Source organism: Vitis riparia, chromosome 2 (assembly GCF_004353265.1).
Source record: "Vitis riparia cultivar Riparia Gloire de Montpellier isolate 1030 chromosome 2, EGFV_Vit.rip_1.0, whole genome shotgun sequence".
NCBI lineage: Eukaryota > Viridiplantae > Streptophyta > Magnoliopsida > Vitales > Vitaceae > Vitis > Vitis riparia.
The window spans coordinates 1507578-1530136 of NC_048432.1; the positions used below are offsets into that span (position 1 = coordinate 1507578).

The 22559-nt window shown below is 33.8% G+C and overlaps 2 protein-coding genes across 5 annotated transcripts in view; both read left to right on the forward strand.

Annotated features, from left to right (window-relative positions):
- Positions 1 to 11474: 11474 nt before the first annotated feature.
- Positions 11475 to 16978, forward strand: LOC117928744 (pentatricopeptide repeat-containing protein At5g48910). Of its 2 annotated transcripts, XR_004653654.1 has the most exons (4): positions 11475 to 13407; positions 15915 to 15992; positions 16138 to 16678; positions 16768 to 16978. XR_004653654.1 is itself a non-coding variant. In XM_034848751.1 (1 exon), the coding sequence occupies exon 1, from the start codon at positions 11516 to 11518 to the stop codon at positions 13409 to 13411; it is 1896 nt and encodes a 631-aa protein (XP_034704642.1). In that variant the 5' UTR covers positions 11475 to 11515; the 3' UTR covers positions 13412 to 13446. The 2 variants fall into 2 exon arrangements, 1 of the variants encoding a protein (XP_034704642.1); XM_034848751.1 differs by lacking the exons at positions 15915 to 15992; positions 16138 to 16678; positions 16768 to 16978 and having other exon boundaries at positions 11475 to 13446.
- A 5062-nt stretch (positions 16979 to 22040) lies between these two features.
- LOC117932122 (ATP-dependent DNA helicase Q-like 2) overlaps positions 22041 to 22559 on the forward strand; it is a 49312-nt gene continuing 48793 nt past the window's right edge. For all 3 annotated transcript variants that reach the window (XR_004654115.1, XM_034853181.1, XM_034853191.1), the window contains exon 1: positions 22041 to 22399. Coding sequence is in view for 2 of the 3 variants with exons in the window: in XM_034853181.1 (XP_034709072.1) it covers positions 22333 to 22399 (67 nt within the window). In the remaining variant the exon portion in view is untranslated. The remainder of the gene's footprint in view (positions 22400 to 22559) is intronic.

Genomic DNA, 22559 nt, shown 5'->3' on the forward strand with positions numbered 1-22559 from the left:
TCTATCCCTTTAGGGTTAGATGCACGAAAAATAAAAAAATTATATCTCATTGTCACCCTTATGAAATATTTTATATAAAAAATATTTTAAAGATTATAATTTTTTAAATCCTATTGCATTTTTAAGGCAACTTTTTTGATGACTTGACTTTTTTATTTTTTAAAAATTATTTATAATAAAAAATAAAAAAAATTCCCCCCAAAATAAGGAAAATTGTAGAAATGGGGACCACAAAAAACAAGAGTGGGTGTCGAAGAGGCAACAGAGGTGGATTGGGACAACTTGAATGAAGTGTCCCCCACTACCTTTTTTGCATTAAACTATACGCATATGGATTGCTTCCTCCAACCTCCCCTAACTTCGAAACCAAGTTCCTTTTTGATGATGAGGCCCTTGTGGGCTCTTCCTCGATGTGGAGTTGTTGATGGAACCCATGAGGCCCATGAGATAGACTTCACTTATAAAATATCACATTAATGTTAAGTAGGTAGTGAGCTATGGTAAAAGCAACTTTTCATATCCATGACCCTGGCCAACCTAGGGGTGAAGTGGTGTGGGGTGGGATGGGTCCCATTCCATTAAAATTAACCAGGGGACACTATGGTCATATTTTCAATTAATGTGTGAAGGGTTTTTTGACTCTTATTCCCATGTGTATGTACATTCTAGATATGAAAACCTAAACCTTTTTTTTCTGCTTGTGTACAAATTCTTAGAAAATTACTGTTAAGCTAACCAAATTCAATTAGGAAGTTAGCTAACCTATGTAATTGTAACTATGGTCAGTTAGTAACTATAGTTAGTTGGTAACCAGAGTTAGATTCTAGAAATTTTGATATAAAAACGCATGTAAAACAATCAAATAATGATATGAAAGAACACATTTTCACTCTCAATTCCAGAATTTTCTAACACTCCATTTTCCGCTTTGTTCTATGTTTTCTGCTACAACCCTATTCCTTTTATTTTCTTCAGCAAGATATGGTATTAGAGCTCCATTGACACATGTCCAAAATGGTGACTGATCACATCGATCTCTCTGCACCAAAGATGTCCTCACAAGGACTCCAATCTCCGACAAGAAACTCGTTGGCAATTTCATCAATTCTTACGAGACAAATCTACACTTCATATGATCTCGGTGAAGCTAGAGAGAAACAATTACACAATATGGCGATCTTAGGTATTACTAGCAGCTAAAGCATATCAACTTGATCAAATTCTCATCGATAAGCTACCAAAACCTCCAAGATTTTCTCAATCAACATCAATTAATTCATCTCAACCTGCATCCAATCTAGAATATGATCAATGGGTAATTTTAGATCAATTCTTGTTGAGTTGGATTCTTGCTTCCATATTTGAAGCTGTGTATGGTCATGTGGTTCATTGTCAAACATCAACCGAAGTGTGGAGTATTCTTGAAAAACTTTTTGTCTCGGATTTAAAGGCAAGAACTCTTCAACTACGTTTCATGCTATAATCGTTAAAGAAAGGTGCTTTAAGCATAAATGACTATGTGCTAAAAATGAGAAACATAGCAGATATTCTCTCTGCCTCAGGAAAACTTGTACCAGATGAAGATTTAATTTTTTACATTTTAGGTGGATTAAGACCAGAATTTGAAATAATTATTGTGAATATTACGTCTAAATCTAAGGCAATTTCTCTACAAGAAGTCCATTATCTGCTACAAAGTCATGAGATTCGTCTTGAGCAACTTTCAGCAGCCTCTATTATTAATATTCCACCAGCAGCACATATTACAGTTGGAGGCGTTCAAAATTCTAACACTAATGATGGATGTGAAACCAAGGTTTGGCTAATCTCGGTTTTGATGATAACAAAACAAGGTTTGGAACTAATGATTATATTTCAAGTGTGATTAGGCAAGACGATTTCCAAAATGGCAATCACAGAGACAAATCAAGTCAAGGAGAAATCATGAAGAAGAAGACCACCTCAAAGAGAAGTGTTTTTCAAGACCCAAGCTTCATAAGATCTCTTTGTAAGGTTGTTGGTGTACTAGGATTTTCATGTATTACATTCTTTACTTATACACCAAAATCATCCAAGAGTTATTTTGTTTTAAATATTTTAAAATTGGATGATTTCATGTTTTCAACTAAAACCTTGTATAAAATGTTTTCCAAACTTGTTTAAAAGGTTTTAAGTTGAAAAAGTTGGTTATTGAGCTAAAACGGTTCAACCGGTTGAACCGAATGAGGAACCGATCGACCCTCAACTCAACCGATTTAGGAGCAGGTTGACTCTCAATTCAACCGGTCAAGGGTGTGAATAGTAACCGATCGACCCTAGCTTAACCGGTCAAGGAGTGCAAAAAACTTTCTCTCTCTTCTAGAATGGTTGTTCAACCGGATGAGAAACTGATCGACTCCCACCTCAACCGATCGAGGTCTGGTCGAGGTCCAACGGTCACTTACCAAGCATTTAATGCTAACGGCTAGCAAATTGGTCAATCCCCAGCTCGACCGGTCGAACCTCCAACGGCTAGTTTGACTTTTTTCCTTTATAAAAGGGCTTCAAATCTTCATTGTTTAAGAGTTTAACCTTCCCAAACCTTTCTTGAATATATTTAAGTCTTAGAAGAGTGTTTTTGAGTGCACCATTGTTCTAAAACTTACATATCTTTAGTGCACAATTCAATCCTAGTTTTTTTGTATCATTTGAGCCTAAAGTTTTGAACTAGGATTTTGAAAAATTATTTGTATATCTTTGAGAGGAAGAATCTAAGTGTGAAGTGTCACTTAGGGATTCTCAAGTGTGGGGTACCACTTAAGAGGTTGTTCAAGAGTGAGGTATCTCTTGAGAAGTGTAAATAGTGCTTAGAGCCAAAAGTCCAAGAGAGTGGATTGGAGCCATAATCCAATTATATTGCTTGAAGGCTTGGTTTGGAAGTCTTGGATTAGTGGAACCTCAAGCTTGGGATTGAAGCTAGAAGAGAGTGGATGTAGGTCGGGTTGCGCCAAACCACTATAAAATCTTGTGTTTGCATTCTCTCTTCCCTACTCTTTTACTTTATATGCAATTATCTTTATATTGTTTTTTTTTTATATACTTGCATATAATTGTCTCTTGTATTCACATATTTTAAATTTACAAAAAAGAGACCATCACCCTATTCACTCCCTCTTTAGGGTGATTACCATAGATTTGATCAACCTAATTTTTCTAACAATGGACAATTCAAAGACTCAAGCAACATAAATTCTCATCTTAGATATGTACATAATCCACAAGTTTTAAGAATTGTTTGTCAATTGTGTGGAAAAATGGGACACACTACTATGAAGTGCTTCCATCGTTTTGATGTGTACTTCTAATCTCCACCACTTGCACAAAATCAACAGTTTTCATTTCCTCATCAACCACAACAACTTCAACATCGACTACCTCCATTGCAACCTCAAGTGCAATCTCAAAATCAGTCTCAGTATTATTCCACAAGGCCACCGATACCATCATATCCAATTCATAATTCACAACAACAACATGATTTAACAAACGCATCTCCTCATGCTTATATTGTTGCTCCGGATCTTGAATCAAACTCTTCATAGTTCGTTGATAGTGGTGCTATTCACCACATGACCATTGATTCCAATAATCTTGATGTCTTTGATCACTACTCTGGCACAGGTAATGTTGTGGTGGGAAATGGACAAACACTAAATATATATAGTGTTGGTCATACTTCTTTTCCTTCACATAAATCTTCCTGGTCATTACATCTTACCAATGTACTTCATGTACCTCAAATTACTAAGAACCTAATTAGTGTAGCTAAATTCACTCAAGATAATGATGTTATTCTTGAGTTTGACTCTCATTGTTGTTTTGTTAAGGACAAAAAGTCTAAAAAGATATTACTCCAAGACAAACTTAAGGAAGGCCTGTATCGGCTAGATATCTCCAAGGTCTCATCTAATTGGCAATTTGCAGGTTTCTCTGAAGATGCAAATGTGTTCCTACCTCATCTAGCTACTACTCCATTTACTATCAACAAGTAACCAATTACTCCATCTATTGAATATAGTCTGCAAGTAAATAAAACTGAATCTACAAAATGCATAGAAGACAACAACACGAGTGTTGGACACTTATGGCACCAAAGACTAGGTCATTCATGCAACAAAACTGTGTCTCTAGTGCTTAATAGACTAGACATTAAGTCCAAGCTCCAAAATGAACTCAATTTTTGTACTGCTTGTCTTTTAGGCAAGGCAAAACAATTTCCATTCCCTACTACTATTAATAAAACACAGGCTCCATTTGAACTAGTTTTTTCGAATGTGTGGGGCCCTGCACATACAACCTCATGTGATGGGTACAAATATTACGTTGCATTTGTAGATGCTTTTACAAACTATACTTGGATTTATCCCATGCAACAAAAGTCCCAAGCAACATCAATTGTCCTACAGTTCATAGCATTGGTTGATCAACAATTTTCTACCAAACTGAAGTGTCTACAAACTGATTAGGATGGAGAGTTTCGTTCCCTTCAATCTCTACTATAGAAGAAAGGCATTCTCTTCCATCATCCTTGTCCTCATGTTCATCAATAAAATGGGAAAGTGGAATGAAAGCATAGAAGCATTGTAGAAATTGGCTTGACTTTGTTGGCTCAATCTCAATTGCCATTTACTTTATGGCGACATGTCTTCTCTACAACAACTTACCCTCTTAATAGACTACCAACTCCAGTTCTACATAGTAAGACTCCCTATGAACTCTTGTTTAAATCCCCACCTGATTTTTCATTCTTGAAGACTTTTGGTTGTGCCTACTATCCATATCTCCAACCTTACAGAAACCATAAACTAGAATATTAGTATACTCAACGCACTTTTATTGAATATAGTCTCTCCCATATAGGATACCTATGTTTGCATCATTCCGGGAAAGTTTATATTTCAAGAAGTGTTATTTTTTATGAAAAAACATTTCCCTATTCATCTCTACCAATGAATGGTTCCAATCCTACTCCACACACTTCATCCACATCTTTCACTATACCTCTTTTACAAACCATGTCACGAACCTCTTCTCATCCTTCCATGTGTCCAGCTACATCAAGACCAGTGTCCCCCTCTGTATCCTCACCTTCTATTTCAGCTTCCTCTCTTCATCCCATGACTACTCGTTCAAAGGTGGGTACATTTAAACCCATACTACTCCCATACATATTACATACTTGTCTACTTCCATTTCACCCTCAGACCAACTTCCTACCACTGTCAATCAAGCATTGAAAAATCACAACTGGCACACAGCTATGGTTAAAAAATATCAAGCCTTAGTCCGGAACAATACTTGGACCTTGGTTCCCTTTCATCCATCTATGAATGTCATAGATATTAAATGGATTTTTTGTGTCAAATATAATTCCGATGGTACCATACAACACTACAAGGCTCAACTAGTAGCCAAAGGGTTTCAGCAATATGCAAGTGTGGAATTTATTGATACATTTAGTCTAGTGATCAAAGCTCCTACTATTTGAGTCATTTTTACATTGGCTGTAACACATAATTGGGAGATTCGTCAAATTGATTTCAACAATGCCTTTCTCAATGGAGAAATTGTAGAAACTATTTATATTTCCCAACCAGTTGGATTTGTTGGCACATCTCATCCCCAACATGTTTGTAAGCTACAGAAAGCATTAGATGGTCTTAAGTAGGCATCACATGTCAGGTTCCATAAGCTCAGGGAAGCCCTCCATACATGGGGGTTCATCTCTTCTAAATCAGATATGTCTCTGTTCATCTACAAGCATAATGACAATTTTCTTTTGTTGCTAGTATATGTTGATGATTTACTTATTACAGGCAATAATATTCCACTTATTCAAACTCTTATTTAGGATCTTCATAATAGATTTGCATTAAAAGACCTAGGCCTTGTGAAAGATTTTCTTGGATTTGAAGCTCTTCGTACAACTACTGGTCTTCATCTTACACAATCAAAATACACAGTTGATCTCCTCACTAGGACTAATATGCATTCAGCTAAGCCAGTTCCTACTCCCATGAGTACAACCCTCAAACTTCATGCAGCTTCCGACCCTACATTTTCTGATCCCACACTTTATAGAAGCACTATTGGTATTCTCCAATACTTGACTTACACAAGACCAGACATGGCATCTGCTGTAAACAAACTCAGTCAATACTTACAACAACCTACTGAGCTCTATTAGACAACATGTAAGAGAGTATTACGTTATCTTAAGGGTGCAGTTCATCATGGACTGCATTTCACTTCGGCTTCAACTCTGCATCTTCAAGTAGACACATATGCAGATTGGGTGAGTTCTATTGATGATCGTCGCTCTACAACTGGCTACTGTGTGTTTCTTGGCACTAATCTTCTCACATAGAGCTCTCGTAAACAGTTCATGGTTGCAAGAACCTCAATCGAAGCAGAGTATCGCACCATCACTCATGCATTAACTGAAGTAGCATGGCTATGCTCTCTTTTTTCAGAACTTGGAATTTCTCTTGTCAACACACCCGTCATATGGTGTGACAATCAAGGCACTGGTGCATTGGCTACTAATCCGGTATTTCATTTCCGAACGAATCATATTGAAGTGGATGTCCATTATGTTCGTGAGCAAGTGCTAGATAAAAAACTAGCAGTATCTTATGTTCCTTATGTTGAACAAGTGGCTAACTTGTTCACTAAGCCTTTGTCTATTCCCAAGTTTCAGTATCTGCTAACCAAGCTCAACCTTGTTGTCTCTCTAGGTTGTGCTTGAGGGGGGTTAAGCTAACCAAATTAAGTTAGGAAGTTAGCTAACCTATGTAACTGTAACTATGGTAAGTTAGTAACTATAGTTAGTTGGTAACCAGAGTTAGATTCTAGAAATTTTGATATAAAAACACATGTAAAGCAATAAAAAAATGATATGAAAGAACACGTTTTCACTCTCAATTCCAGAATTTTCTAACACTCTGTTTTTTTGCTTTGTTCTTTGTTTTCTACTACAGCCCTGTTCCTTTTATTTTCTTTAGCAAGATAATTACTCATAAGAATCAACTTCTAAAGGATGAACTTAAAAGAATAACCCTTTAGCATTCTATATCTAAAAAATTCTTGCATTTCTTTTTGTTTGTGTACGACTAATTAGAAGAGGTTATAAAGAGAACTTCCCCCTTTCAATGGTTTCTTTTTTTCGTACTTATTTAGGAAAAAAGGCATCATTTTTCCTATCCATGGGTTTACGGTATTACATCTCTATAACACCCAAATTCAGAGGCTTAGAGTATCATGATCAATTTACATGTTAGGCTTGAAGACTCACTATGAGAATAACCTAGACAAATTAAATTAGAAAGGAACATGTTACCTCATAAACTTGTTTATGTTGAATTATGAAGTTTGAATTAGTTTTATTGTTTTTTGCTTGGGATGCGGGTGGTCAAACTACTCAATCAGTTCATGGGGGTTGAAAGGGAAAGTGTCTTTGGATTTTTTTTTTCTATGTGATAATTGATGAGTTTGTTCCTATTATATATTTAACCATTTTATGTTTAGGGTTTTGTTTTTTAGATGGTGCAACATCAATTGAGAGGTATTTTTCGAGAGTTTTACTATTGTAACTCTTCTTATTTATTTTTTTATTACTGAATTATTGAGTGTTGATGCACTCCGTGGATGTAGGGATTACATTGATCGTCGAACCATGTTAAAAATTTTGTTTTTTTATTTATTATTTTTATTTTCTATTTGTGTGTATGGTTTGGTTCATAGTTTACAATAACAATATATCTAAAATAAAATATCTTCCAATAATATGAATAAATCTTTAAATATGACACTTAACAATCTCCCAAAACAAGAATGTCAACTAATAACTTATACAAAGAAATCAAATACCAACCAACTAATTCCTAAAAAAAAAACCCACAAAATGTTTAAGACCGAAAAAACTGATGTAGAATCCTTTCTTAACCCACCTTACTCCCCACTATCATCTAAAGACCTAGATAGCCTTAGTATGGGATAGTATGAACCTTGGTCAAGTATATATTATCAAATTAAGATGGAGACATCATGAAAGTAAGCAAAATATTAAAATATCACAATTACATTATTCAAAAGTTAGTTAAATCATATTTTAGAATTTCATTGATATACTTTATCACTTCTTTTAAAAAATATTTTACATAATTATTTGGAAACAATATAGTTAGAAAATAAGGCTCATATTATAAATCCCCTTATTTGAAATTTAAGTGCAACAATGGAAGTGAAAGAATCCCTTAGAAAATTATGAATTACCTAAACATAATTTAGAAAGGTCATATTAGACTAATTTATATTAATCTCTTTACTTGATTTCCATTATGGGTATTATTGGAACATTTGGGGATATGTTTGAGGACCCTAAATATTCAACTCTTACCTTGAATATGAGTATAAGTGTTTTTAAAAGTGAGCCAAGAGATATAAGTGTTTTTAAAAGTGAACTGAGAAGTGTGAGTGGTTTTAAAAATAAACTAAAGGGTATAGGTGTTTGTAAAAGTGAACAAAAGAGTGTGAATATTTGTAAAAGTAAACCATGTTAGCCAAGGTTTCTCCTTAATGATATTTTGATGAGTACAAAATAAGATTAAAAGTGATTAATGATGTTTTGGAAATTAAACAAGTCAAGAGAGTATAATGTGGATCAAGAAAAAATCATAAAGACAAACACATTGAAGACCCATAAGAATGCATTTATGTGAGGTTGAATTGGTGCATTTATTTTAGATTGGGCTTTGATTATTTCATCTAAAAACCAATTAGTGTCTAGTAAGGGTAAACTAAGTTTTTATGACATTTGGCCTCTATTATTTGAGTGACCTATTCACTGGTCTTAAAAGTAGCATCGTTGCACCCTAACAATCCCTCACTTGATATGGCACCCCTGTGGATTAAATCTATGACCTTAGATCTAATACAAATTCCTTGATTGGGCTTTGATAATCTTATTTAAAAATGAATTGTTGTTTAATGAGAGTAAGCTAAGCCTTTTATGGTATTTGACCAGTATCATTTGGGTGATCCATTCACTGAGCTTAAGAGCGATATTGTTGCACACCAATAGGTTTAACTACATTTCAATATTATTTAAGACACCTTTCATTCATCCACAAATGAAAATCAATTTGAAGAAAAACTTGAGCTTAAAGTGGTCTAAGATATTTTCAAAGAGGTTTTTCACATATTAATTGGTGATGTCTAACTAGTAAAAATCCCTTGTTTTAAGCTCAAACTTGCATTTTTATCAAATTTGTAGAAGTATCAAGGGTATCGATCGACCACCTCAATCAACTTGTCAAGGTTAGTAAAGGCATGATTAGCATGATTTTGACAATGACCATCAGTTGAGCTCGAAAGCTCGACCTTCTAAGTCAAGCCACCAATTGATCAATTGAACTTTGAAACCTTCAACAACCACTTATTGTACCTTTTACCACCAATAGATGGTGAACTGTTCAATTACCTAGGTTAATCGAATAAGGTAAACTAAGTCTAACTGGATAGTTTTCTAATGCATTTCATATATAAGAACTCATAGTTGCATTTATGAGTAAGAAAGTACCTTGAATTTACTTTTCGACTATCCTAAGAGCTTCCACATTGTTCTTTAAGTACATTAAAGCCAAACTTCCATACCCTAAGTGCAACTTTTCAATTCTAACCTTTTGTTGTACTTGACTAAGCCTGAAAATGCTAGGAGCTTGTAAATTTGTTTCATTCCAATTGTAAACGGTTGAGAGAGTTCAAGGGTGAGATATTTCTTATATGAAAAGTGCATAGGGTTCCTTGGAATTGAAAATCCAAATGTAGAGGGGATTAAGGCGTGATTGAAATCTTGAAAATTTAGTGGAACCCTCAATTTGTGCTTAGAGTTTGAAGAGAGTGGATGTAGGTCAGGATATCACCGACCACTATAAAATATGTTTTTTCATTATTCTACTTTACTCTCTTTAATTTACATTTTTTTTTTGTTATTGGTAATTGTGTCATTTGCTTTATTACTTACTACAATTTATTAAAATTGATCAACTCCCAATTCCCCTCTCCCTCTCCCTTTTTAGGTATATACCTAGGTAGAATAACAAGACTTCACAAATCAAGGGCCATAGGTGTTTTTAATAAATGAATCTAATGATATGGGTATTTATAAAAGTGAACCAAAAGATATGGACGGCTTTAAAAGTAAACAGTTTTCACTTTTCCTTAAAAAAATTTTTAAAATGCTAAATTGGGATTTGGAAAATGAAAAAAAAAAAAACTATCCAAGCATATTTTTTTTACCCTAATTTTTATTTTCTTTGAAAATAATAATAAAGAAAAAAAGCAGTTTAAACAAACAAGACCTTAGAAAAGGTAAAATGTAAACCAATTCGTTACAATTAATAGCACCAAAAGTTCTCAAAATATAAGACTCAATTGGGCATTCAATTTTACCCAACAATCAGATGGGCCGAGTATTATTTATTTTGGCCCAAAGGGGTGGGCATCTATGCTAGCCTTTTGATTTGAGTGCACACGTGAGCTAATAACATATAGAAATAATAGTCATGAATGGTGTTAGAAGAGTGCGTTTGGAGTGATTATAAGAAGTGTTTTTAATATTTTTAATATTAAAAATAGTAAGAAATAAGTGATAATAAGGAGTCCTTTTAGCTTAATAAAATGTTTTTTAAAAAAAGTTAAAGTCAATTTAGTAGTAATTTTAGGAAATGTTTTTAATATTTTTAACACTTGAAAATTTTTATCATTCAAGTGTTAAAAAGATTAAAAATGTTTATTAGAATCATTGTCAAATACATTTTTAGTATTTGATAAAATTTAGAAAATACTTTCAAATTTTTTAAAAATCATTTATAGTATTGAAAAATCACCAACCTGGTTTTTTTAAAGAAACACTTGATAAGTGATTCTTTTAAAAACACTTTTAGAGAAAACACTTCCGCTAAAAATACTTCGAGTAAACGTACTATTAAATGCACTTTTAGAATCCATTTGATAGTGAATATAGGAAACACTTTTAACCTAAAAAAATGTTTAGAAAATTTAAAAAAGACTTTTAAAAATATAAAAAATTACTATTAGTATTAGAAAATTAATAGTATTATTTGGAAAAACATTAGAAATGTGATTCTCCACAGGACACCAAACAGTGGGAACATTGCTAAACACCCTTTTAGATGCACAATATTTTTACTCCATCAAAGAAATATTTTGATTTTTTTTATTCATCCAAAAAATCAAACACCACCCTTTTGTTTGTTTTTTTTTTTTTTCAAAAGTTCATATTTTTGTTTATTTAAATATCAATAGAAAATTATTTAGAAAACAATTAAAATCTGATTTTTAAAAACTACTTTTGAAAATCTTGTGAAAGAAGTACTAAAATAACTATCGTACACCAGAAATTCCTCAACAGAATCTTGAAAAATAGTGAAGTTGGAAACATTTCATTTCATCCATGAATTCAACAATCTTCACATCCACAACCTCACTATGGCCTCCATCTTCTTTCTTTCCATGCAAAACCATGCAAGACTTGAAGCAACTCCATGCCCAGATGATCAAGACCGCCCAAATTCGAGACCCACTCGCCGCTGCCGAGCTCCTCCGCTTCTCCGCCCTCTCCGACCACCGTGATCTCGACTACGCCCGCAAGATTTTCCGAAGCATGCACCGACCCAACTGCTTCTCCTACAACACCCTCATAAGAGCTCTGTCCGAGAGCAACGACCCATGTGATGCCTTGCTGGTGTTCATTGAAATGGTTGAAGATTGCAGTGTGGAGCCCAACTGCTTCACATTTCCTTCTGTTTTTAAGGCTTGTGGTAGAGCTGAGAGGCTCCGAGAGGGGAGGCAGGTTCATGGGTTGGCGGTGAAATTTGGACTTGATAGTGATGAATTTGTGGTTAGTAATGTTGTTAGGATGTATTTGAGTTGTGGGGTTATGGAGGATGCTCATAGGTTGTTCTACAAAAGGGTTTTTGTTGATGGGTGTGATGGAATTAAAGATAAGAAGAGGAGGGTTGATGGGGATGTTGTTTTGTGGAATGTCATGATTGATGGGTATGTGAGAATTGGGGAGCTTGAGGTTGCTAGGAAGTTGTTTGATGAAATGCCTCAAAGAAGTGTAGTCTCTTGGAATGTGATGATAGCGGGGTATGCACAAAGTGGGCATTTCAAAGAGGCGGTGGAGGTGTTTCGCGAGATGCAGATGGCTGAGGCGCCCCCGAATTATGTGACTTTAGTTAGTGTTCTCCCTGCTGTGTCCCGGCTCGGGGCACTTGAGTTGGGGAAGTGGGTGCATTTGTATGCTGTGAGGGACAATATTGGGGTTGATGATGTGCTTGGGTCTGCGCTAATTGATATGTATGCTAAGTGTGGGAGCATTGAGAAGGCACTGCAGGTCTTTGAGGGGTTACCAAAAAGGAATGTGGTCACATGGAGTACTATTATTGCAGGGCTTGCCATGCATGGTCGAGCAAAAGATGCACGCGATCACTTTGAGGATATGGAACGGGCTGGAGTTATGCCCAGCGATGTCACGTATATCGGTCTCTTGAGTGCATGTAGCCATGCAGGTTTAGTCGATGAGGGTAGATGGTTTTTTGACCACATGGTTAGGGTATCTGGCTTAGAACCAAGGATTGAACATTACGGTTGCATGGTTGATCTATTAGGTCGAGCTGGTCTTTTGGAAGAGTCTGAAGAGCTTATACTGAACATGCCAATTAAACCTGATGATGTGATATGGAAGGCCTTGCTTGGTGCTTGTAAGATGCATGGAAATGTTGAGATGGGTAAACGTGTTGCAGAGCATCTGATGGAGTTGGCTCCTCATGACAGTGGCTCCTATGTGGCCCTGTCAAATATATATGCCTCTTTGGGAAATTGGGAAGCGGTTGCTAAAGTGAGGTTGATGATGAAGGAGATGGACGTAAGGAAAGACCCAGGGTGTAGTTGGATTGAGCTTGATGGAGTGATTCATGAGTTCCTTGTGGAAGATGATTCCCATCCCAAATCCAAAAAGATCCATTCAATGTTGCAGGAGATGTCAAGAAATTTGATGTTGGTAGGCTATAGGCCAAACACTACACAAGTCTTGACCAACATGGATGAAGAAGACAAAGAAAGCTCCTTAAAGTATCACAGTGAAAAGATTGCAATTGCCTTTGGCTTAATCAGCACACAGCCACAAACACCACTTCGGATTACTAAGAACCTTCGCATATGTGAAGATTGTCACTCTTCAATAAAACTAATCTCAAAAATATATAAACGGAAGATCATTGTAAGGGACCGAAAGCGCTTTCATCATTTTGCGAATGGCTCATGTTCTTGTATGGATTATTGGTAATTTCTTAATACTAAGTATTCGATTATCCTTCATTAGCTGCCACTATATTTAGGATTGAATTCAGTACAACATCCATCATCTTTATTTTGCCTCAATGATTGTATAGTTTTGCTAAAGTTTTATTGTCTTCAGATAGAAGTTTTCAATTTAAATGAGTCCAATTACAGTTTAATTTTTTCAGTTATGAGTGAGGCATGTTTATTATGCTTTGATCACATTACTAAAAAAATCATAAGCAATGATGCTTCTAAAAATCATTAACATATAGGATATTATGATGAGACTCGTAGAAAATGGGTCAAAGTTTATTCTTCTTAGATGGATATGTTAATGTGTTTAGAAATTGGGTCAACATTATATTAATAATTAAATAGTTTATCTTATATAAAAAAATAAATATGTTAACTTCTTATTTATTAAAATTGAACAACTTATCTTGTATCAAATTGTTACATTAGATTGATAGATATGATGTTGATAAGATTAAGAGATATAATTTATTACTACACATAGTGAAAGGTAAATGTCCATGAGAAAGGTTTCTTTTGTCCTATTAATCTATTAAACATTTTTTCCCCTTAGTGCAATCCAACCCGTTCCAACCTAAGTTTTGACTTGATTAACCCATGAACCCGACCAACTTGAGCCTAACTCATACATTTCTCTCTAACCTGATTTCAAACCAAGCTTGAGGGAAAAGGTTTGGGTTGAGCTTGGGGTTTCAAATCAGGTTGGGTTGGTATTCGGGTTGATTTGATTTATTCTTGGGTTGAGCATGGGTTGACTATCAACTTGACTCAACTTGTGCCAAGTTGAACCCCTACCATTGGGTGTTCCATTATGGATTAGAGTTCTAGAATGAGATTCGAAGTTGGATGAGAACCTTCATGCTCGACTGGGTGAGCTATTCTTAAAAACCAGTGAGAAAAACCTTGGGAGTGCACTCTCCATTGAGCGGGAGCTGGGTGGTGACCCTGAAATTCATGTGCAAGCAATGAAAAGCATTTTAACTTCTTGATACTTGTCTTGGCCTGGGGATTTGGTAGACACAAGAGTATTTCCAGAAGGGCGCTAAGATTTATTTGTGCATGTTGATGCTATTACCCTAGTTCTGCATACTTCTTGATGTTAGCTCTTTCTCAGATTTATGAGATAAATGAGTTTTTTTTTTTCTTTGTTAGCTGAAAGTGAAAAGAAATCAAAAGGTTTATTCACATGAAGGGGATGGCAGGTGTTGCTGTGATTGCTTTTCTCTTATTCTCCTCAATTTAGCTCACAAGGAAGAAAAGAATCTTCAGAATCTTCTTTCCTTTGTTTCTAGTTTTTCTTTTTCTTTTTTCCTGTTTATGATTTCTATTTTGATGTTCATGCAATGAGAATTTTGTGATTCAATCTGATCAGTTCATTTATGTCTTTTTCTTTAACAAATAATCAAATTGGCACAAACTCATTTGATGTGATGCTAAAACATTATTACATGGGTTGGTGGACTTTTTCACTATAAAATGAAAATGATAGTATTTGAGTTCCTGACACTATATAAGTATGAGTCCTTAATTTTGTAAACGTTTTCTAAAGCCGTGAGGGTCCCTTTGGGTCTAAAGCGGACAATATCTACATAATTGGGTGCGGGTCATTGCAAAATGGTATTGGAGTTGATCTTCGACCCCAATATAGGGGTTTATTTAACCCTATGAGGGGTGTTTGTTTATTTGGCCTTGTAATCCCATGAAACACAAGCCTACATAGGGGGTGTTTATGATATCCCACATCGGATAGAGGAGAAAGTTCCTGACACTATATAAGTATGTGTCTCTCTTAACCCTGTAGATGTGTTTTAAAACTGTGAGATCCCCTTTGGGTTTAAAGCGAACAATATCTACCCGATTGAGTGCAAATCATTACAAAATATGCTTTTATGGGTTAAACGTGAGAATCCAGTGGAAATATTCGAGATTACTTGCAGACTTTACCAATGATGTGGATAATAGGCATGCATGATTGATTTAATTTGCCTTCAAAGGCTATACATTGGAGTGTGTCAGCACATCATTTTGTATAGCTAATGGATTGAACCATATTTGGGATGATTTAGTTTGTTAACGGAATGTTGAGTACATCATGGCAATCCTTTAAAATGCATCCTGTTGAGAGAACTCTAGAAGGGCAAAGTAGTTGGGATTTTTTTCTCCATTAAGTTTTTGACCCAGATAGTGTAGAAGCACTGCTGAATTGCATGGCAAATAGCAAATAGCCTATAGCTTGGAACATGTCAAGATTTCATGAGTGGATGTATTTTCTCCTAGAAAACTCATTTAAAAAACTCCTCTGCCCTAGGGGTTTATCCTTTGATGTTCAGATTGTAGTAATTGTCAGTTGGTCAAATTTATCTATTAAATTGAAAACTTTATGATCTGGATGTACAAGTTTCAACTTCTCCATTTGTCTTTGCTAAAGGTTCACCATGTTAAGATTATCTTTCTCACAATCACTCATTGAGCAGGTAAGTGCAAGATGGCATCCAGAAGATGCATGTGCAGATATGTTTGAAGAGGCTCCTGAGTTCCACCAAACTAAAGAGGTATTTATTGTCAACTGTAAGAAATGATGGCAAACATGCATTTCCTTGTTTCTGTCTCCATTTTTATGTTTCCTTTATCTTTTATTGAACCTAGAGCTTTTCCTATGGCATGGAGCTTTGACAGAGCTTTGGATCTTATTTACAGGAGTTCAGAGACACACTTAAGTATGTATTGCACGTATACGTCCAAAAGCAGAGCCATATGGATTTATCTGTATAGTTCCCCCTCCTTCCTGGCAACCACCATGCCTTATTAGGGAAACAAACATACAGAGGAATAAAATTCCTACCCAAACTCAACAGATTGATGAGCTGTGCAACCAGACCTCAAAGAGAAAATTTTCTAAATTTGATGAATGAATGAAAGGAAAAAGGAAAAGAAGCTTCGTAATGGGCTTGGAATTTCAATTAGACAATGAGCATATCACAACTCCTGATGAAGCTGGATGCCATGAAACTGGAACTTCATAATGGGCTTTGAATTTGAACCTGGTCCAGAGTTCACCCTGGAAAATTTTTGAGAAGTATGCAGATGATCTCAAGGGACGGTATTTTCTGCAAGAAGGATGGGGTTACAGATTCAGATGTTGATTCAACCGTGCTCTAAAAGCAGTGGGAACCATCACCGGAGAATGTTGAGGGTGAACATAAGGCGAATTGCTGAAAATTCAACAGGAGAAATTGAGGTATATGATGAACCCATGAATGACCTTTTCTAAATTTTCATCTGTTCTTAGGCAACATGCTTCATGATGTTGGTTTGTTGTTGTTTTAGGTTTTGAACTGGATTTCCAAAAGTATCTGATCAGGGGAAGATATCTGATTATGCAAGATATTTGGAATCAGGCTACTGGAGCTTGAATGATACCCCAAAGCTGCCTGGGTCTCTTCTTTCTTTTGAAAGCTCTGACAATTTTTGTCTTAGAGCCTCCACTAGGCATAGGAATGTTTCACTTCCTGGAAATAAATTGAGGAAAACTTGTGCACTTTGGCGGTGTTTTTAGAACAAAAAACAGGTTTTTAGAATATTTTAGAAACGAGAGTTTTGATATGATGTTTTAAAAAATAGTATTTAAAAACAAAAAACTTGATTGAATGAAAGAATTTATATTGTTTTTAAAAATAATGTCTTAGTTTGAAAAATCCCGAGGTTGTTCTTTGAATCTTGTTTTTTTTTTTTTTTTTTTTTTTTTCTTGTTTTTAAAAATTATAACTTAAAAACAATTACCAAACATGTAAAAAAATATTTTAATTTAAATTTTTTTAAAACTAAAAAACTCCAACAAACAAACTCTTATATTTGGATGCCTCCTTTACATGTATTTGGGAGGAGTTGTGTCAGTAAAGGGAAAAGTGTATCTTTTGGAAGAAAAAAAAAAGGAAAAAATAACCCGGATTTGTAAAATACATGCTTAATATATTCAATTAAAAAAATTTAAGGTCTGGTGCAGTTTTAGGCCGAAGGAAGTAATAAGGTACTACAAAGTGCATTAAATTTTAATTATTTTTAAAGGGTTATTTTATTTTACTTTTTTTTAACACCAAAACATACTTTTTCATATATATACCCATGAAAAGAAAAAGTATTATCGGATTATACTACTTTCAAATGACAATTTTATTAATTTGAAATTAGATTTTCATCAATTTAAAATATTAATGGATTCTAAGAACATTTATAGGAAAGTAAGTCTTTTTAACAAGGCCATGGATGTTTTTTGTTTTTTTAAAAAAAAATAAAAATGGAAAAGAAAATTTGTTAATATCAATGATATAATTTGTAGAAACAAATTTTATCTATATGTAGATAATGAATACTACATTAACTCTTATTAAATATGGAGAATTACATATGGATTAGCTTCATTGTAAATATGTTTTAGTTATAGCTTGAAATTAGGAAGTGGATTCTTCTCTAAGTCAATCTAAAACTCAAGTGATGCTAAGACCCATACAATTATGCTCGGTACTAAATTAGACTTGAAAAGCGAGACCACTCCCAATGTGACGCATACAATTTGGTTTTATTTATTTGTACCTTATCCAATTTGTTTAGGGACAATTATGTTTTACACTGAAGTGAAAATTGGGCCAACATCCTCCTAAGTTTCACAATTCGACCCAAGACCTAACAAAGTTGTGAAAATTGAGTTCAAGGATATTTACCTTCAATATTCCCAAAAATTCCTTTAGTTGTTTTGAAAAAAAAAAAAAAACATGTTGGAAATCCAAACATCATGTTCGATTCTAAGATTGCCAAAAAGTTAAAAAAAATTCTCCCTTAATTAAATCGTTTTTTTGAAGAGTTGAAGAGAAGAGAAAGCAAAATCCCCAAATATATCATAAGGCGCTCAAAGCCCTAACTTTTGTCATCATCATGCTACTCGTTGTCCCCTTGGTCTTTGCCGTTGTTGTCCTCCTCATTGTCATTGTCTTATTTGCTATTGCTATCCATAGCTTGCCATTGGTGTGGAGTGCTTTGCGGAGGAGCAATGATTAGTGTGCCCTAGCTTCCCTTTCTCGACATTATTCTTCATCAGTGTTAGTCGTGCTCCTCACCATCAATGTGCTCCTCACAATCATCGTTCTACTCACTATTGTCGTTTTACTCGCTATTGTCATTCTACTTGCTACTGTCATCCATACCTTCATCATTGTAGGTATCACCTTCAAATCTAAAAATAGTTTTTTTTTTCCCTAAAAATTGTAAATCTACCGATTTATGTGTGATAGAAAAAAATGTAATGGGAAATTTAAGCTAGGTTTGGGATTGTTCAAATTTTCATAAAGGACACTCCTATGGTTAATCCTCAATTTGATTTCATAAAATTGAGGTTTTTCAATAAATAAATTGAAGAGTTTAGAGAGGAAAACTCTAAAATTTCATGGATTCCTTACACCAAATACAAGAAAGGGATATATAGAATACATAGCTATAACAATTGTGAACACACAACTATAATAGTTGTGAATACACAACTATAACAACACAAATGCGAGAATTTCCCTTAAAATTCCTTTAAAATTGGGGATTTACATGGCTAAATCTAGAAAACAAAAAATATAGCCAAATCTCATCTTATTTGAGGTCATATATTTACCAAATTAAAACTGAATATCTCCTAATTAAATAGGATGATAGGTTAACCAAACCTACTCATTAAAACCAAATTTCCACTCCCCCTGGAGCTAGGAATAGATGTTAATCATTCCTAGCTTGGAAATTAGATCTTCAAATCTCATTCTAGGAAGAGCTTTAGTGAAGATATTAACCACTTGAGAATTTGTTGGAATATACACTAATTTGAGTATTCCTTCCCCATAAATGACGATCCAACTCAATATGCTTGGTGTGATCATGATGCACTAGGTTCTTGGCAATACTAATGGCAACCAAGTTATCATAGAAAACTTTCATTGGACTAATTGATTGAACTCCTAGCTCTCCCAATAGTACAATATCGTTTCACTTGGTCATTATTATCAAGTTTGATCTTATAGACCAACTTGTCTCCAATAGCTTTTCTTCCATGTGGTAGTGACACAAGTTTTAAGATAGAAGAATGACTTCAAGTGAGAGAATGTTAAGGTTGAAGTCATCTTACATCGAAAGAAAACAAAAAGGGAGCTTTTCTTATGCTATAAAAGGAAGTCTCCACCCCCTACAATAATTATCCAAAAACAAAAAGGCTTTCATCATTTTCTAAGCTTTTATATTCTCTCTTCTTAATTGAGAGAGATTGTAATTTTATTTTCATATAGTCTATATTTTTTAGTCTTACCTGGAGGTTTCCTCATGATTAAGAGGATTTTACCACACAAGTACTTTTGTCCCTTATTTTTATTATTCTATTATCCTAAACCTAGGCTTTGTTACCACTGTTATGAAATGATACTTACAATGATAATTTAAAAATAAAAAAATAAAAAATAGAGCAATAAAAAAAATGATAATTTAAAAATAAAAAAATAGAGCAATAAATAAAATAAAAATAATCATTAACAAAAAGTACGTTAAAACCCTTTTAATTATGAGGGAAACCTCCATGGGGCAAAATTGAAAGATATCCACTATATGAAAAAAAAAAAAAAATTACAACCTCTCTCTCATATAAGAGGAGAGAGCTAAAAGTTTACAAAATGATGAGAACTTTTTTCTTGGGATGACTAGTATAGGGGATGGAGGCCTTCATTTATAGCACAAGGAAGATCCTTCTTTTTGTCTTCTTCCAATGTAGGATAATTTCAACCTTAACAATAGTATTGCATGCCTTGTGAGATGTTACTCCAGATAGGGTGTGAAGGATAGAAGTAGAACAAATAATTACCAATATATGGTGGTTTCATATGAGCTATTTTTGGTTCTTGAAAATTTTAAAAATAAGTTTAAAAGTGAAATACGAGTTTTTAAGAGCATTTGGATACAATTTTCAACTATAGATAGATACTTTCAGACATTACTTATTTAAATACCGGAGAAGGAAAAAATGTAGTTCTCTATCATATTTTTATTTAATGAAAAATTTTGAAATATGAAAAATTATATTTAGTTTTAATAAAAAATACTTTAAAAATAAAATTCCTGAGATAGGATCCAATCCAATCATCTAATTTTTACTTATTGTACACCAAACAACCCATAACATTGGATAGGCTTCCAAGGGAATATTTTGAGCATGACATTAGGTCACATAATTTGCCTAGTAAAAATAAACCTATATGTATGAGACACATCACATATTGTAACTAATTTTAATTATATTTAATTTTCTTCTATATTTTTCTTAGGGTTTAATACACCTACCCCGTCAATCTCTCACGTGTTTTGTACATTACCCCTTCAGGTTTAAAATCGAACACATTGCACTCAAAATTTTTTAAATATCAACACTCTGTCTTTTTTATTGACAAAATTAGTTTCAATAAACGAATATATCACGTGTTGTGCACGTAATTGACTAATTAAGGGTAGAATTGTAAATTGACTCGCCCAAAAAGCCCTAAATAGAACTCTTCCCCTCTCTTGTTTGTCTTTGTTCTTCCTCCAAAGTCGTAACCCCCAAAAGCCCCAAATACCTAATGCAGACATCGAAGGACTGAGAGTTCAATTGAAATGGATTTTAACTACAAATTTCTTTTTTCTTACAATGTTTTGCTTTTGTTTTGAGAAATTTCATTTTCAAAGGTGTTTACCTCTAGTTTGTTATGGCTTAGAAGGTTAGGGCTTCAGAGAAAAAACGAAGAGAAACGAGGGAGGGAGAGCTCTTTTTGGGGCTTTTGGGGCAAGTGAATTTACAAAATCTATCTTTAACTAGTCAGTCATATGTACAATACATAACATTTTCATCCATTAAAACTAATTTTGGTCAAGAAATAAGACAAAATGCTAGTATTTAAGAAACTTAGAATACAATGTGTTCGATTTTAAATCTGATGGAACAATATGCAAAACATACAATAAGTTGAGAGGATAAAATGTAATAAACCATTTTCCTTATTACAACTAAATATAAGAAAAATATTTTTCTTTTACAATTTTTTTTCTTAGTACTTTTTTAAAACCAAACATGGCTTAAGACAACTACATAAAATAATGAACAATTATATTGATATTCAATATGATTTATTACTTCATTACTTTCATTTTGCAATAATGTTGATATTGAGAGTAATTTACTTAATTAATTAGTTTGCCATCTTGATTTTTAGAGATTTTTTAAAAAAAAATGAGTTTAATGATAATTTTTTAAATTGTTATTGAAAATATGTTTGGAAGTTATCTTTGAAAACAAATTTTTGTTTTTTTTATTGCACAAGAATTTGTTTTTTTGGTAAAATGTCTCGACACATAATTATAAATATGAATATTTTTTATTTAAAAAATTATTGTTTATATCTAAATTTTTGCTTACCAAAATGAAATAATTTGCATTAGAAATATTAATTCAATTTTTTTTTTGAATTTTTTTTATAAAATATTGCTAAAAAGGCATTAATATTTATTTTTTGAAAAAATAATTTTGACAAATCAATCTCACATTTGCAGTCTCTCATTTTCCTTCCATCCAAACAGCGGATCTTCTTTACAAAAGAAAGAAAAAAAGGGACAAAACCCTAGACGTTGAAGCACATTGCTTTCAGTTGCGGTAGTCCACACTCCATAGATCACACAGGACGAGAATACATTCTTCATGCCAAAATCCAAGCCCCAGATTTTCATCAGCAACGGGAGCCAAATCTCCATCGAACTTCCCACAGTGACACGGTTGCTCTAGGGCTTCAAAACGAGGCGTGGGCAATGTTGTAAATTTGTGGTTTTTAGGTTTCATCTATAAAGAGGATGGATAGTAATTATGATCTCTTGGAGGAGCTCTTCAACGTCGAATTGGAGCTTCAAGACGTCCAAGGTTTTCAATCTCTCTCTCCTTTTTTTATTTATTTATTTTTATTTTTATTTTTTTAACAATTATTATTTAATTTAATTTATCATTGTGATTTTAGTTTCATTTTAAGCTTGTTATTACTGTTTGTTGCATTTTGATATATGGGTACCTTTCCTGAACTTGA